General features: G+C 38.4%; 1 protein-coding gene across 7 annotated transcripts in view; it reads right to left on the bottom strand.

Moving 5' to 3' along the window:
• Nucleotides 1-15,386, bottom strand: part of LOC140188835 (septin-2) — a 200,429-nt gene that overhangs the window by 108,378 nt on the left and 76,665 nt on the right. For all 7 annotated transcript variants that reach the window (XM_072245497.1, XM_072245489.1, XM_072245521.1 and 4 more), the window contains 2 exons: nucleotides 5,174-5,308; nucleotides 65-182 (listed from right to left, as the gene is read on the bottom strand). In XM_072245497.1, the coding sequence (XP_072101598.1) occupies nucleotides 65-182; nucleotides 5,174-5,308 (253 nt within the window). The remainder of the gene's footprint in view (nucleotides 1-64; nucleotides 183-5,173; nucleotides 5,309-15,386) is intronic.

Genomic DNA, 15,386 nt, shown 5'->3' with positions numbered 1-15,386 from the left:
TTACAGAAAACTTGGTAGAACAGCAGTCAATAAAAGTGAAACTTCTATAGCAATAACTACTTACTCTTCGCTTCAGTCGCTCTCGTTCCTTCAATGTTAGTGTGTCTGCCTTAGCAATCACAGGTACAATGTTTACTTTGCTGTGAATGGCCTTCATAAATTCAACATCCAGTGGTTTCAGGCTGCACAAGATGGCAAATAGTTACATACTGTATTAAAAGCTGAACTCACCGTTCCCAAACTTACAGAAATAAAGTCCTATCTTTGAAATCTTTTAATCATTGTGTAGGCCAGAAAAAAACTACAGTCTACAAATCAATGAATTCGAATGAATGAAGGTCAGTGGAAGCAAACAGACCAATGCCTTTGTTCTTGTCATGAGGGAGGAGATGGATGCTGCCATTTTATGAGGAGGCTCGTCTCCATATTGTGAGCTAAAATTGATCAGTGTTTTAAAGCAGACACAATGTTGCTTCCAGGTAATCTGCTGGAATAGAGATAATATCCAAATAAGAATTATTTGTGAGGTGTTCTTTGGTTGGAAGTAACATGCAGGTTTTTGACTCCTGGGCCCTGTATCTCTTCTGCGTGATTCTGCGTGCAACGAACCGAATTTGATCAAGGACCTCGAGGAAAAGGAGCCATTAAGAGGTAGTGACCATAATATAATAAGTTTTAATCTACAATTTGAGAGGGAGAAGGGAAAATCGGAAGTGTCAGTATTACAGTATGGAGCTATGAGGGAGGAGCTGGCCAAAGTTCAATGGAACAATACCCTAGCAGGGATGACAGTGGAACAACAATGGCAGGTATTTCTGGGAATAATCCAGAAGGTGCAGGATCAGTTCATTCCAAAGAGGAAGAATGATCTTAAGGGGAGTAAGGGGAGGCCATGCCTGACAAGGGAAGTAAAGGACAGTATAAAAATAAAAGAGAAGTATAACATAGCAAAGATGAGTAGGAAGCCGGAGGATTGGGAAACTTTTAAAGAGCAACAGAAGGTAACTAAAAAGGCAACACGTGGAGAAAAAATGAGGTACGAAGGTAAACTAGCCAAGAATATAAAGGAGGATAGTAAAAGCTTCTTTAGATATGTGAATAGGAAAAAAATAGTTAAGCCCAAAATTGGGCCCTTGAAGACAGAAACAGGTGAATTTATTATGGGGAACAAGGAAATAGCAGACGAGTTGCACAGGTACTTTGGATCTGTCTTCACAAGGGAAGACACAAACAATCTCCCAGATATAATAGTGGCCAAAGGACCTAGGGTAATGGATGAATTGAAGGAAATTTATATTAGGCAGGAAATGGTATTGGATAGACTGTTGGGTCTGAAGGCTGGTAAGTCCCCGGGACCTGATGGTCTGCATCCCAGGGTACTTAAGGAGATGGCTTTAGAAATCGTGGACGCATTGGTAATCATTTTCCAATGTTCTATAGATTCAGGATCGGTTCCTGTGGATTGGAGGGTGGCTATTGTTGTTCCACTTTTCAAGAAAGGAGGGAGAGAGAAAACAGGGAATTATAGACCAGTTAGCCTGACGTCAGTGGTGGGAAAGATGCTGGAGTCAATTATAAAAGATGAAATTATGACATATTTGGATAGCAGTAACAGGATAGGTCCGAGTCAGCATGGATTTACGAAGGGGAAATCATGCTTGACTAACCTTCTGGAATTTTTTGAGGATGTAACTATGAAAATGGATAAGGGACAGCCAGTGGATGTAGTGTACCTGGACTTTCAGAAAGCCTTTGATAAAGTCCCACACAGGAGATTAGTGGGCAAAATTAGGGCATATGGTATTGGGGGCAGAGTACTGACATGGATTGAAAATTGGCGGGCTGACAGGAAACAAAGAGTGGCGATTAACGGGTCCCTTTCAGAATGGCAGGCGGTGACCAGTGGGGTACCACAGAGTTCAGTGCTGGGACCGCAGCTGTTTACAATATACATTAATCATTTAGGTGAAGGGATTAAAAGTAACATTATCAAATTTGCAGATGACACAAAGCTGGGTGACAGTGTGAAATGTGAGGAGGATGTTATGAGAATGCAGGGTGACTTGGACAGGCTGGGTGAGTGGGCGGATGCATGGCAGATGCAGTTTAATGTGGATAAATGTGAGGTTATCCACTTTGGTGGTAAGAACAAGGCGGCAGATTATTATCTAAATGGAGTCAAGTTAGGAAAAGGGGAAGTACAACAAGATCTAGGTGTTCTTGTACATCAGTCAATGAAAGCAAGCATGCAGGTACAGCAGGCAGTGAAGAAACCTAATGGCATGCTGGCCTTCATAACAAGGGGAATTGAGTATAGGAGCAAAGAGGTCCTTCTGCAGCTGTACAAGGCCCTGGTGAGGCCACACCTGGAGCATTGTGTGCAGTTTTGGTCTCCAAATTTGAGGAAGGACATTCTTGCTATTGAGGGAGTGCAGCGTGGGTTCACAAGGTTAATTCCCGGGATGGCGGGACTGTCATATGTTGTACGATTGGAGTGACTGGGCTTGTATACACTGGAATTTAGAAGAATGAGAGGGGATCTGATTGAAACATACAAGATTATTAAGGGATTGGACATACTGGAGGCATGAAGCATGTTCCCGCTGATGGGTGAGTCCAGAACCAGAGGCCACAGTTTAAGAATTAGGGGTAGGCCATTTGCAACAGAGTTGAGGAAAAACTTTTTCACCCAGAGAGTGGTGGCTATGTGGAATGCTCTGCCCCAGAAGGCAGTGGAGGCCAAGTCTCTGGATGCTTTCAAGAAAGAGATGGATAGACCTCTTAAAGATAGCAGAATCAAAGGTTATGGGGATAAGGCAGGAACTGGATAGTGATTGTGGATGATCAGCCATGATCACAGTGAATGGCAGTGCTTGCTTGAAGGGCCGAACGGCCTACTCCTGCACCTATTGTCTATTGATTCAAGTCGGTTGCTGATTGAGAACAAAGAGTCATAAATTACTGATTGTTATTTTCTGAGAAGAGGGAATAAATGGATGATGGGCTGGAGTAGAGCCAATAAAAAGGTGTTAGAGTTAAGCACGTCACCCACAGCCAGTGACACTATAATGTAACATTTGAATTGATAAGGAATAAGTTTAAAGCAGAGGTTTTTACACAATGTAGCGGTAACTCTGTAGGAGAACAACGATCGCTGATGAGAAGGTCCACACAGACGTGAAGATTCAAAACAGGGCTAGGAGGAACATGTGATCAGCAGCAGAATCCTTTTCAACTGGTATTATATTGTGTTCGTTGACTGTTCATGGAAGTTCAGGAAAACTTAGTAGATGCCAACACAAGTATTTGGTTCTGTAAGTTCACGTGTTCTTCCGTCGAGACAATAAAGTTACTTATTGGTAATTACAGATTCTCTCTGTGCCTCCCGAGCATTATTACAAGGGGTGATTCTTGTAAACATTGGCATTGGCTTACTTTCATAACCCTGTTCCAATTAGTCATAATCTGTACCAAAAGGGAAGAAAAATGGCATTTTGGAGCATCTTTCTCATCCATCAATGGCTACAATATGCTCTTCTATTCAGACATGATTCAGATTGGCTCTGATATCCCAACAGCAAGTTAATCACCTGACTTGTTAGCTGAGGCTCCTTAAGAACAAAAAAATGGATAAAGGGTCAGAAGTCTATGAAACAATGACCCATAAAAGTAACAAAATTGCTGGGGGAGTGGAAACAAGAGGATGAAACCACAAGATAGTTTTACTAAACTGGCAATAACATCAGCAGGATTCAGATAAAAACAAGATTTTTTTTTAAATAAGGATTGCTGACTGTATCTATAAATAGTGAAGAAAAAATACTTCAAAGTAGTAAAATTAGAAAGAAAAAAAATAGTCCCAACAGTGCATATTTGAACTCCCAAGCAAAGGTTCAGAAGTTCAATCTGCAGTGATTTGGCTCTCCAAACTTACCCAAATACTGTGACAACAGACAGCTCCACCAAGAGCAAAAAATATTTTTAATATATATATATTTATAGGTGAATTGTCAAAGTGCAAGAAAACAAGGCAATGCATAAACTCCAAACCTTCTCAACAGATTTCAAGACAGTGTAATTGCTAATATATCCAAATCAAATAGTTTATCTGAAAGTTTCTACTACGTACAGTATGTGCAATTTCATCTCTTAATCAAGTACCGTGAATTTATATTTGTGTTAACACTAGTTATTACATTAAGGATCCAAATTCATGGTCATAAATAATCCGCTGCCTGCATGGAATTGAACACAAACTCGAGCAATTGCTGGTCAAAGGGAAGTGACAGAGTATAACACTTGCAGGGGAGGTTCTGTTTTCTGCAATAATGTACATTGTTCCAGAAAAGTTTGCTGGTTGAAGAATTAAGAACAACTTGAGTATTTGGAGTTTGGAATACACTGTCCATGGTGGTGGAAGTGGATTCCTCACATTTAAGTATCTGTATGAGCCTTCCATTGCCAAGGGATAATAAACAGGGATACAACAGCAATTAATGGTCAGCGTGGATATGTTGAGCCAAAGGACCTTTCTCAGTACTGTACAGTATAAACTAAACCCAATTCCTCTAGTGGAAACCAGCAGATCCACTAGAGTGCTGGAGGAACTCAGCAGGTCAGGCAACATTCTTGGAAATGAAATTCCGGCCGTGACCCTTCATCAGGATTGGGTAAAAAGATGGTCAAACAAAGGTCTCACATACCTAAAATATTGACAACAGAAAGTTCACAGTTTATTTGGAAAATTAGGCTTTTAGATGGCCTGGCCGTTGAAGAATATGAAGGGAAGTTAAGAAAGTGTTTGAAAAAAATTAACACAAATGATGCAGGAAGTAGGACACTGGGATTGGGATTGGGATGCAGATGCTTCCAAAAACTACATTGATCCGAATGGAGCTAATGGATGGTTTTCATGTCCAAAGCTATGATCTCATTGGATCCCTACCTCAATCACCAATTCATACAACTGGTTCTTATTGTTATACTGAGTGGCCACACACTTTACGCAGTAACTGTTTTTGTACATATCTCATGCTAAAACAGTCAAAACACACATTAGCTTACTGACTTATAGTTGCAGAAAGATGTACAGTGATATTAACTAAGCTTGAATGCAGTTAAGACTAAGGTAGGAATATGAACAAATCTCTCTGGAATCAGGATTTTTACTTACCCATGGCCAAAAGGAGAAATGAAGTAGAAACAGCAGTGTACTCGATTGTCTATTATATGGCGTCTGTTCAAGCCACTCTCATCATGAAGGTATCGTTCAAACTGATTGTCAATGTACTGAATGATAGGTCTGAAGCTGTAAGGAGACAAACAATATGGTCTTAAAAACAACAACAGATTGTTCTACGACCATAAAATTCAGCCTTTCAAACCTTAGTACTAATGTGCTAACTCCCCACTGAAGATGATTATTTGTCAGAGAGCCTGTGCAATTCCACCAGATTGTTTCACCATCAATTTTATTACAATGCAAAGGTAGCCTTGGAAATAATCTTTCCAGATGTTATTGAAGGACTAATTAAATGAGTGCATACCCCTTCAGATCTTGATTTGCCACTATTGTTCACCACATTTTCCAGACTAATTTTATCAAGATAAATAAATTGTAAGAGTCTTGCGCTTCAGCAAGGTCCAAAAATTGGCTTCAGCTCAAATTAATTGCCAATATTGCAAAATGGGACTGACTTCTAAGATCGGAGGCAATGGTCTACAAATGACACAACTCCCAGCCAAAGTGAATAATTAATTTTTCAGCAATCTTTCATTATGGCATGCTGAGTAACAGGAATGCATCCTTACAGAATTCACAAACCACTATCCAATAATCTGGGATATGGAAAATTCACTTGTGAACTTTAAACTGAAAGACAGTAAGTTAAAGAACAACAAACTTCGTTTTCAACTCTCATTTCTTGAAACAAGCACAGATCATGCAGCCCCATGTTACAGATCATAGCATAAAGGCTATTTCCTAGGGACATGGGGTTGCTTGCAATCACAATTGATGGCCAGAACTGAGATTCATTTTTAATCACAAAAACTATTCTCTCGTCACATTTGAAGGAGCTCGCTTATTTTTTTAAATACAGTGATACCTTGCTGCTGTATCCGGTATAGGTATTATCTGTTGTAGTTCATAAGCATTCTTTAAATAGATATTGTAAATTGAAATCTGAAATGAATGGCTTAAATAGAAACAAGCCCTATACAGTATACTGCAAATGTCAGGTCTTTAACCTACTAGCTAATATAACAGCAATAATCATAATGCAGTAGAATCTTCAAGAAGTCCAAATGTAGTAATTACAAAAGTCTTCATGCCATCTGTTATAGGAAGTCACTGCAAGAACCCTCCTCAATGGCTATGAAGCTCCATAGAGTTGCAATTCTGATTTTTTCCAGCAAGAGCCACAGTGAAAATTGTATCCACTTGCGAGAAATCCATGAAAAATACATCAACCACCATACATAGCCATTTTTTTATTTCATAGAAGCCTTCATTTAACAAAATCAATTAAGTTTATAAAGAGGGCAAGGAAGTACTTCACAATGATGTGCACAATATCCATACCAACAAATCCACCAGATTCTGAATTCCTTTGAACACAAGTTTCTCAATAATCTTTCCTACAGTAAGTCACCTCATCAGAGTGTAAACTGTCCAACGTTCTTCACCTCCATTCCAGAAAAAAAATTACTCCAACCTCATTCAGTTACAGAACACAATTACATTCAGAGGTCAAGCTTCAAACCATATCTCAGTATTTCAGGATTTGCAAGAGGATGGGTCTCAGATTAAACAAAAGAAAGACAAAGGCCCCACTGCACAACACTATGCTCTGACAATCATCCAAATGTGACCCTATTCAACAAAAATTATCCCCATTTCCCAGAAGCTACCTCCCAGCAGAAACAGTATCAAAAAGAAGATCTACCATCTCCTCCAATCACCACCTAAAGGATAAAGGTGTGTTTGTAGTCCTCAATCCCAGCATGTAATAGTGAATGCACTATCCTGTATGTTCTGGAGATGTAGTGAACAGTAGACGCCTTGAAGCACTGGAATATCATCAACAGTGATTCTGCAGAATACCCAATTGGCACCAAAGGCAAGTAAGTAATCAGCATTCTCTTTCGTGGATGATATTCCCAGCAATGAGGCTCTGATCAAGTACAATCACTTCCAATTGCCTGCACGCATATCCCTAAACAAGCATATAACTTCAACTTGCTCTAACATAGTAAGCAGCTTCCAAGAGGATAGAAAAAATGTTTCCAGTTCTCAAAGTCACCTTGAAAAAAATGTAACATTTTCACTGATTCAGCAGAGAAAGTTGAAGAGCAAGCACAGAATGGGAGCATGAGGAGGATGTGGACAGGCAAACAACAGTTCGATAAACCCATCTGACTCAGCAAGTTTCACTTGTTCCACCTATGGCAGACTGAGGATACTGGAGTCCATTAGTTACCTCAGAATTCACAGAAACAGAATGGAAACAAATTGTCCTTCATTCAAGAGGGCTGCTTAAAAAGGCAGCTAGTCAAACAAACATTGAAATGAAATTACAGGAGCACCAACAGATAACTGCCTTTTATTGCTGGTGATTCATCATATAGGCTCATTACTGAGTACAATTAATAAGTACAGATCACTAGTTAAGTAAAGTACTTGAGATTAATGAGAACTTTAAATTAATGATCCTCCTTAGTTTATCTCCAGAAGTCTGAAAGTTAGTCCCTAAGAGAGTAAGTAACACAAATCTGTAGAACAACTACCATGCTAGAGGAACTCAGCAAATACACATGGAGGAAAATGATTAGTTGACGCTGAACATTCAGACCCTTCATCGTCTATTTCACTCCACCAATGCTGCCTGACGTGCTGAGTTCCACCAGCACCTTGTTTGGTGCTCAAGATACCAATATCTGGAGTCTCATGTCTCCAGAATGTTTTTTAAAATCATGAGAACTGAATAAATGAAACAGTACAATGTGATTACCAGCCACCTATTGTCCTATATACAATAGCCTTCACACTGTGGCAATGAAAATTTGTATGTATTCACAATGCAATCACATAATTTGACCTGTGATCTCCTTCCTGCCAGTATTATGTTAAAGCTGGCCCAAAATGGACTTGAAATTGACTCAAGCTAACAATGAATTATAATCTTGCCACTCAGAGAATAGGTTAGCTTCCTAACAGTTACTTATTCAAAGAACCAACTGGAAACATCCCTGATACAAGTTTTGTACAGAACTAGTCACTCTTAGCGAAAGCTGTAGCTGGTACATTGCACTTAGATCTTCAGTGCTGTCTGTTAGGAACATGCAAGGTTCTAACTTACAAAAGCTGAAAAAAAGCCTTATACACTGGGACCAGATTAGGTTCAGCTGCAACAAACGCATAAATGAAAATGTCTGTTAATAGTATTCAAGTTCACACAAGAATAATGGCTGATTATTGAGCTATAAGTGTCTTGTTGGCACATCTCGAGAGACAGTGGTGCATTTTACTGACTTCTACAGCAGCAAACTATAGTTGAGTGACATCCTGCAGTGCTACAGAAAGCAGAATAGAAGACTTCATCATGCACATCTGTCTTTTTCCTGCTCACTACAATTTCTGGTTTTTGTAAATCTTGCTACATTATCTGTAAACAATTTCATTTTAATGATTTAAAAGAATATGGACATCACTGGCATAGCTAGCATATATCCCACACACTGAGGTAGTCATCAACCAGTCACTGGAACTATTTCCAACATCACTGTTAATTAGAAAGCTCTTAAGATTTTGACAAGGCAAAGATAAAATAACTTTATACAATGGATCACACTGGTGCATTACTAGAATCATAGAATATTATTGCACTGAAACAGGCCTTTAGCCCATCTAGTCTGTACAAACTATGATTCTGCCTAGTCCCATCGACCCCTCCATACTTCACCCATTCATATACTTATCCAAACATCTGTTAAATGCTCAAATCGATCCTGCATCCACCGCTTCCGCTGGCATCTTGTTCCACACTCTCACCACCCTCTGAGTGAAGTAGTTGCCCCTCATATTAAATGTTTCACCCTTTCACCCTTAACCAATGACCTCTAGTTCTAGTCTCACCAAGCCTCAGAGGAAAAAGCCTACTTACATTATCCATATCTATACCTTAATAATTTTGCATACCTTTGTCAAATCTCCCCTCATGCTCTGGGGAATAAAATCCTACAACTCTATACTCCTTCAGTCCACCAGAGAGTAAGTAATCCTGCTTTCCTTAATTACAAGTCTTCCAGGTTATTTACCTGCAACCTATATTCAACCTTTCCCTATAACTCAGATCCTCAAGTCCCAGCAACATCCTTGCAAATTTGCTCTGCACTCTTTCAATCCTATTGAAATCATTCCTGTAGGTAGGTGGCCAGAATTGCACACAATACTCAAAATTAGGCCTCACCAACATCTTGTACAACTTCAGTATAACAATCCAACTCCTGTACTCAATACTTCGATTTATGAAGGCCAATGTACCAAAAACTAGGAGGCAATAGCATTACAACGTGCTTGCAATGCTTGGTTCTCTTAGGAAGAAGAGGCCATGACATGCTGCAGTACATGTACAAGATGGTACACACTGCAGGGGTGGGATACCAGTGTTCAAGGAAGTAAAAATTTAGAGTGGTGCCTTACCACTCTAGGCCATGCTCTCTTCTCACTGCTGCCATCAGGAGCCTTAGATCCCACACCACCAGGTTCAGGAGCAATTATTAGCCTTCAACCATCAGGATCCTAAACCAGTGAGAATAACTTCACTCACCTCAACTTTGAACCACAACCTATGGACTCACTTTCAATGACTATACAACTCATGTCCTCAGTATTATTTATTTATTATTTGCTTTTTTATATTTCCACTTTGTCTTCTTTTGCAAATTGGTTGTTTGTCAGTCTTTGTGTGTAGTTTCTCATTGATTCCATCGTACTTTTGTTTCACCCTAAGTGCCCACAAGAAATTTAGAGACGAGCAAACTGGAGCATCCACAGAGCACCTCTAGTTGATATTTCAGCTTTGTCTCTTGTGCTTATGTGCCAACCTCTGCCAGATCTGCTTGAGGATTTCCTCCAGCATAATTTTGTTTTAATTTCTTACCTCTACATCTATTGATGGGAAGCATCACACAGCAGTCTCCAATCAGCACTGATCTTGATAAGATTCTACTGGTTGTGAGATCACTTGGCTCTTTTCTTCAGCAAACTGGCTCTATTGATCAGCATGCACCAGATGTGTTGCAGCTTTGCCACACAGCAATTTATACCAGGTCATCCTTCTGGCCTAACGTTCTACACTCCACATTGAGGCAGTTTTTTTTTGTCTATAGGGTTGAAGTTGTGGCCTCTTATACCCAGTTATCAGAAGGCTTGGAAGCTCCATATCTTTCAATTTGCACAATCTTGAATAAATACATGAACGAAAATCGTACAGCAAGGGAGATTGAACAATGGTCCAAAATGATCAACATTCTCAGGTCTAACGAGGCATCAATCCTTCTTTGCGATTTCATTTATCAGGCAGATTGCAAGGCCAAAAGTCCATCTCTTGTACAATCAGATAGACTCCTGGCCTCACGATCTACCTCATTATGATCTTGCACTTTATTGTTTATTCTGCACTGTTACTGTTTTACCTCATTCTAACTCAATGCACTGTGCAATGATTTGATCTGTATAAACATAATGCAAGCCTAGCTTTTCACTGTATCTTGGTGCATGTGACAATAATAAATCAATCAATACGATTAAATCACTATGTTATAAATCTAATTCTAAGACCAGCAAGGCAATATTCCCAAGACAAATACTCCCTTTTCAATTTCAAATCCCTTTGGTGAATTTATGAAAAATAGAACTCAGCAAATGGGACAACAAGAACATTCCAATCTCATGAACACCAAATCAACATTCACAGCGATACTATGTGCGTTAAAGCTACAATGACCTCATTCTGTCTCAGGCTTTTGCGTTATATACCAATGAAACTACACACACCGCTTGGCGCATACTGCAACCTGGCAGCAAAACAAGAGAAAGAAAGGCCAGTGCAATGCCTTACTCAAGCTGCAGAGCTAACTGCACCCGTGGGAGGAAACACATGATGAAATTCAACTGGGCATGTGGGGGGAAAAGAACAGGTCTACATGGCCTAGATATTACAAAATAGCAGAGCAACATTACAGAAGCTTGTTGAAATATTCCCAGATACAGGATGGTAAAATGTGAAAGATCAGCTTAGCGGTTACGTAATGCTTTACAGCATCAGCTATTGCGACCAGGGTTCGATTCCTGTTACAGCAACACTGAGGGCTGCCGTCAGCACATCCCCAGACTGTGTTGGTCGTTCAAGCAAATGACGCATTTCACTGTATGTTTTGATGTACATGCCACAAAGTTGATCTTTAATCTCTTAACACTATGCTATGGAGGCTGATCATAATTCCTCTAATTAAGACAATACACAGAGACATCTAGATAGGCAAGGATTCCAAACCATGATGCATTTTCCCTATAACAAGTTCATACATACAAATCTGTGTTACTCCAGTCACCATCAAGTTTGTCTCATCACTGCACCTGTGACTCAAAGAGACCTCGTCAAAGACTAAATACTTTTAAGTAAAACTGCAAAAAGCATTTCTGCCTTTTACTAGACCAAACTAAATAGTGGGAATTCCAATGTTAATTTGTCACAAGCATTTCAGTGATTTTCATAGCATCAAGTGAGCAATTACTTTGGATTTTCTGGAAATAATACACACTGAAAAATCTACCCATCCAAACATCTTCATTACTTCAGAGATAATAGTCACCTAGCACTGCTCCCTCTAAGCTGCGCTGGGTAAGCAAATGCACAGTAACTGAGATGCTCCCACACATATAGCCTTTGTTGCACACAGCTGGAATTCTCTTTCATATAATGCTAATATAATTTTGAGATTGTGCTAATATAATTTTGGAATTTTTGTTAATATAATTGTGAAATACCCTGTAATGTGTTAATGAATATAATCCATAAATTTTCTAAATAATAAACATGTCATAACCTTTACTTTGAAACATTTTAGAGCTTCAACATATTTACATTCAGTGTTTAAAATTACAACACATTTACAAAATGTAACAACAAATGCAAAATGGAATTCGGTAGCTCATTGTTAACTAATGCTGAAAAACTGGAACTCTTCAAGCTTTTCAGGATGACTGTGAATGTGGATTCAGTCTTATGAATTCAATCAAATGTAAATTCAGAAACAGACTAGAAGTGGAACATTTGGATGATTAATGAGGTTTAAGATGCATCTTTCATATGGATGCAAAATTAATTAACAGTTTTTATAGAAAATGTATTTGTAACAAAGGCAGATGAGAAAAAGTTTACAAAGTGTGGAAGATTTTCTTTGTTGTACTGTATTCATTATAACCTTCCATTAATAAATAAAATCAAAAGTATGTGATTTTTCAACTTTCATTTTACATATTCATAGATGCATATTACAAAAAAGAACACTTAAAGTGCCACGCAGTTTTCAGGTCGTGTGAAATTTTCTACTTAGAGCAATGGTTGGTCCAAGCAGCTGTTAAAAAAAAATTAGAGGGAATGTTGTTACTCAGGCTCTGTAAAACAAAATATCACAACTAGAAACAGATTACTCACACTGTAAACATTTTTGGAGTTTCATATCCGTTAAAAAAAAAATCTTGTAGCTGGCCAAAATGTGCCTGCGTTCTGCCAATGAAAGGAAATTTCAACAGAAAACAGTACGGCAGAATTACAATGGTGGGTGTCTCCCCACAGAGCCACATTCTCTTCATTGTTAGAATATGGTGACACAGTGTTACAACAACTGACTTTTGCTTCAGGTCTGTGATACATTTATACAGTTTTAATGCAGCAGCAGTTGCAGAATGTTCTGCTCACTGTTTCTATATAAAGTGATTATCTGTGTAACTGAACTCCTCTAGCTGCAGATACTATTGGACAATTTCAATATTACGGCAAGCAACTTAACTTCATGATTGTTATGTAGACACGTATAGGAATTGATTTGTCTGCATAGTTCCCAAACAAAAAAAGAGGAAATAATAAAGGTGAACTGCAGAGATCTTACAGAACAGAAACAGGCCATTCAGTTCTAGGCATGAACCCTCTCTCACTGCATGCCATCAAAACCTTTCACCTTCTAGCTTCTTCTTATTTAGCTTACCCTTAAAAGCAGGTTTAGAAATTCAGACCATAAGACACAGGAGCAGAATTAGGCCATATGGTCCATCAAGTCTGCTGCATCATTCATCACAACTGATTTATTTTCTCTCTCACAATCCCATTGCCCTGTCTTTTCCCCCATAACCTTTAAGCCCTTACTGATCAAGAACCTATCAATCTCCGGTTTAAATAGACACAATGACTTGGCCTCCACTGCTGTCTGCGGCAATGATTTCCAGAAGCACCTCTAATTGCCTCTTGATCTATACATGGTAACAAAATCCCCTTTTTAACCATGCTGTGTAGAATAAAGTTGCTCTTCAACTCCCTGCTGTACTTGATAGTAATGTGTATTTATGAATCTTGGCTCTATATTCCTCAAACATCCTATATGTAAACAAAATAAAAATCATTTCTTAATGTTAATACGGTAGAAAACTTATATCACTCAGCTTTCTCTAGTCCAGATCAAGAAAAATACAGCTTAGTCTTTACTGATAAGAAAATAGTGTTTTATGACCCCTGCTCTTTCACCTTAACACCATATTCCTGTGCAATCCACTTAAACACTGCAATCCAGAATCTATTGACTCAGTATCCACAGATCTCTAATGTAAAGAATACCAAATATTCACAACTCTCTTGGAGAATGAGAATATTTCCCCCGATGTGGAAACAAACTAAAACTCATTGTTCAGTCCTCTCCCAATCTTATTTTCATTGAGACCACTTTTCCTTCCTCCAGGCAGCATAAGCCCATTTTTCTTGATCTTTTCTAATCCCTGGAATCAAACTAGTGATCCTTCAATGTACCACCCAAAAAAGCTACATCTATCCTTCACAAGTAAGGTCAATGGCATAAGCAGTATTCAATAAGTTGTGTTTTGTAAATCTTGCACGCTCATAGCAAGGCCTCCTTTACACCTGTTTTCCATTACTAAATGACAAATATTTCATTTGCCTTTCTAATTATTTGTTGTATCTGCATTCCAATTATCTTTTTCTTGTACAAATCTCCCATATTTCTCCAATAACTAAAATTTAATAGGCTTCAATAATTTAAATGTTAATTTCCTTCTCTTTTCACTTCCATTTCCTATTACCGTTTTGAACACTTGTTTAATAAATCGGTATCCCTTTGTAACTTCCTCACAACCATACTTTTCTATCTACCTTTGTCCTGCTAGAAAACCTGGAAATATTACACTCTATCCTTTCATACCAATTATATAGATTGCAAAACATCTGAATCAGAATTGACCCAAATAATTAGTTTCCCAACTTGAACATAGTCCATTTATACCTACCCTGTTTCCTATATGTTAAACAATCCTTTGTCTGTGCTGATATGGTTACTTTAACCCTACAGCACAAACCCTACTTTGTGCAGCAAACTTTTATGTAGTTACTTAAATGCTCTATGGATATCAAAAATGCATATTTTGGTTACCCTTAATCTGCTTTGCTAATTAAGCCCTCAGACACTTATAAATGTTAAATTTTCCTTTCATATAGTAAATGTCATCTCTACTTAGTTATATTATAACTACCATTATCACTTCTTCAATACCTTTCACCTTTCCTTTACCAACAACCGATACTAGCAAGAGTGATAATTTAACGTAAAGCCTGAAGCTCCTCCCTCCCCCATTTTTCTTCCTTTTTTTAATGAATTTTCAGTTTTCAGTTTGCTACAATGTTTCCAAACTCAACGAAATTTTGCATAATAACTATGTATCTGCTATTTCTTTTAGACCCTGAGGATATAGGCTTTCAGGCTCCCCACCACCCTCCCCATGGTGGCATTAATTGTCTTTATCCTCAGTCTCTCTTGCTCCTTGGTTACTTTCTATAACTGTAATGCTTCCGGTGTATTCTACTATACAAAATATTTAACACTTCTGCCAGTTTTTTTTTAATTCCTCATGTGTTAATCCTCCTGACATAGCTTTTAAGTGACCAAGATTTACCTCTGTTGCTCTATTATGTACTTACAAGTTGTATATCCTTTTTATTAATTTCCATCTAACATTTTTCCCTCATTGTATTTTCCCATGTCATATTTTAAAAATTCTTTGCTGAATTCTAAGCTTCTCCCACAGATCGATCCTTGTA

This window comes from Mobula birostris, chromosome 2 (genome assembly GCF_030028105.1).
Source record: "Mobula birostris isolate sMobBir1 chromosome 2, sMobBir1.hap1, whole genome shotgun sequence".
NCBI classification, from domain to species: domain Eukaryota; kingdom Metazoa; phylum Chordata; class Chondrichthyes; order Myliobatiformes; family Myliobatidae; genus Mobula; species Mobula birostris.
This window is presented reverse-complemented; position numbering and strand designations above follow the sequence as displayed.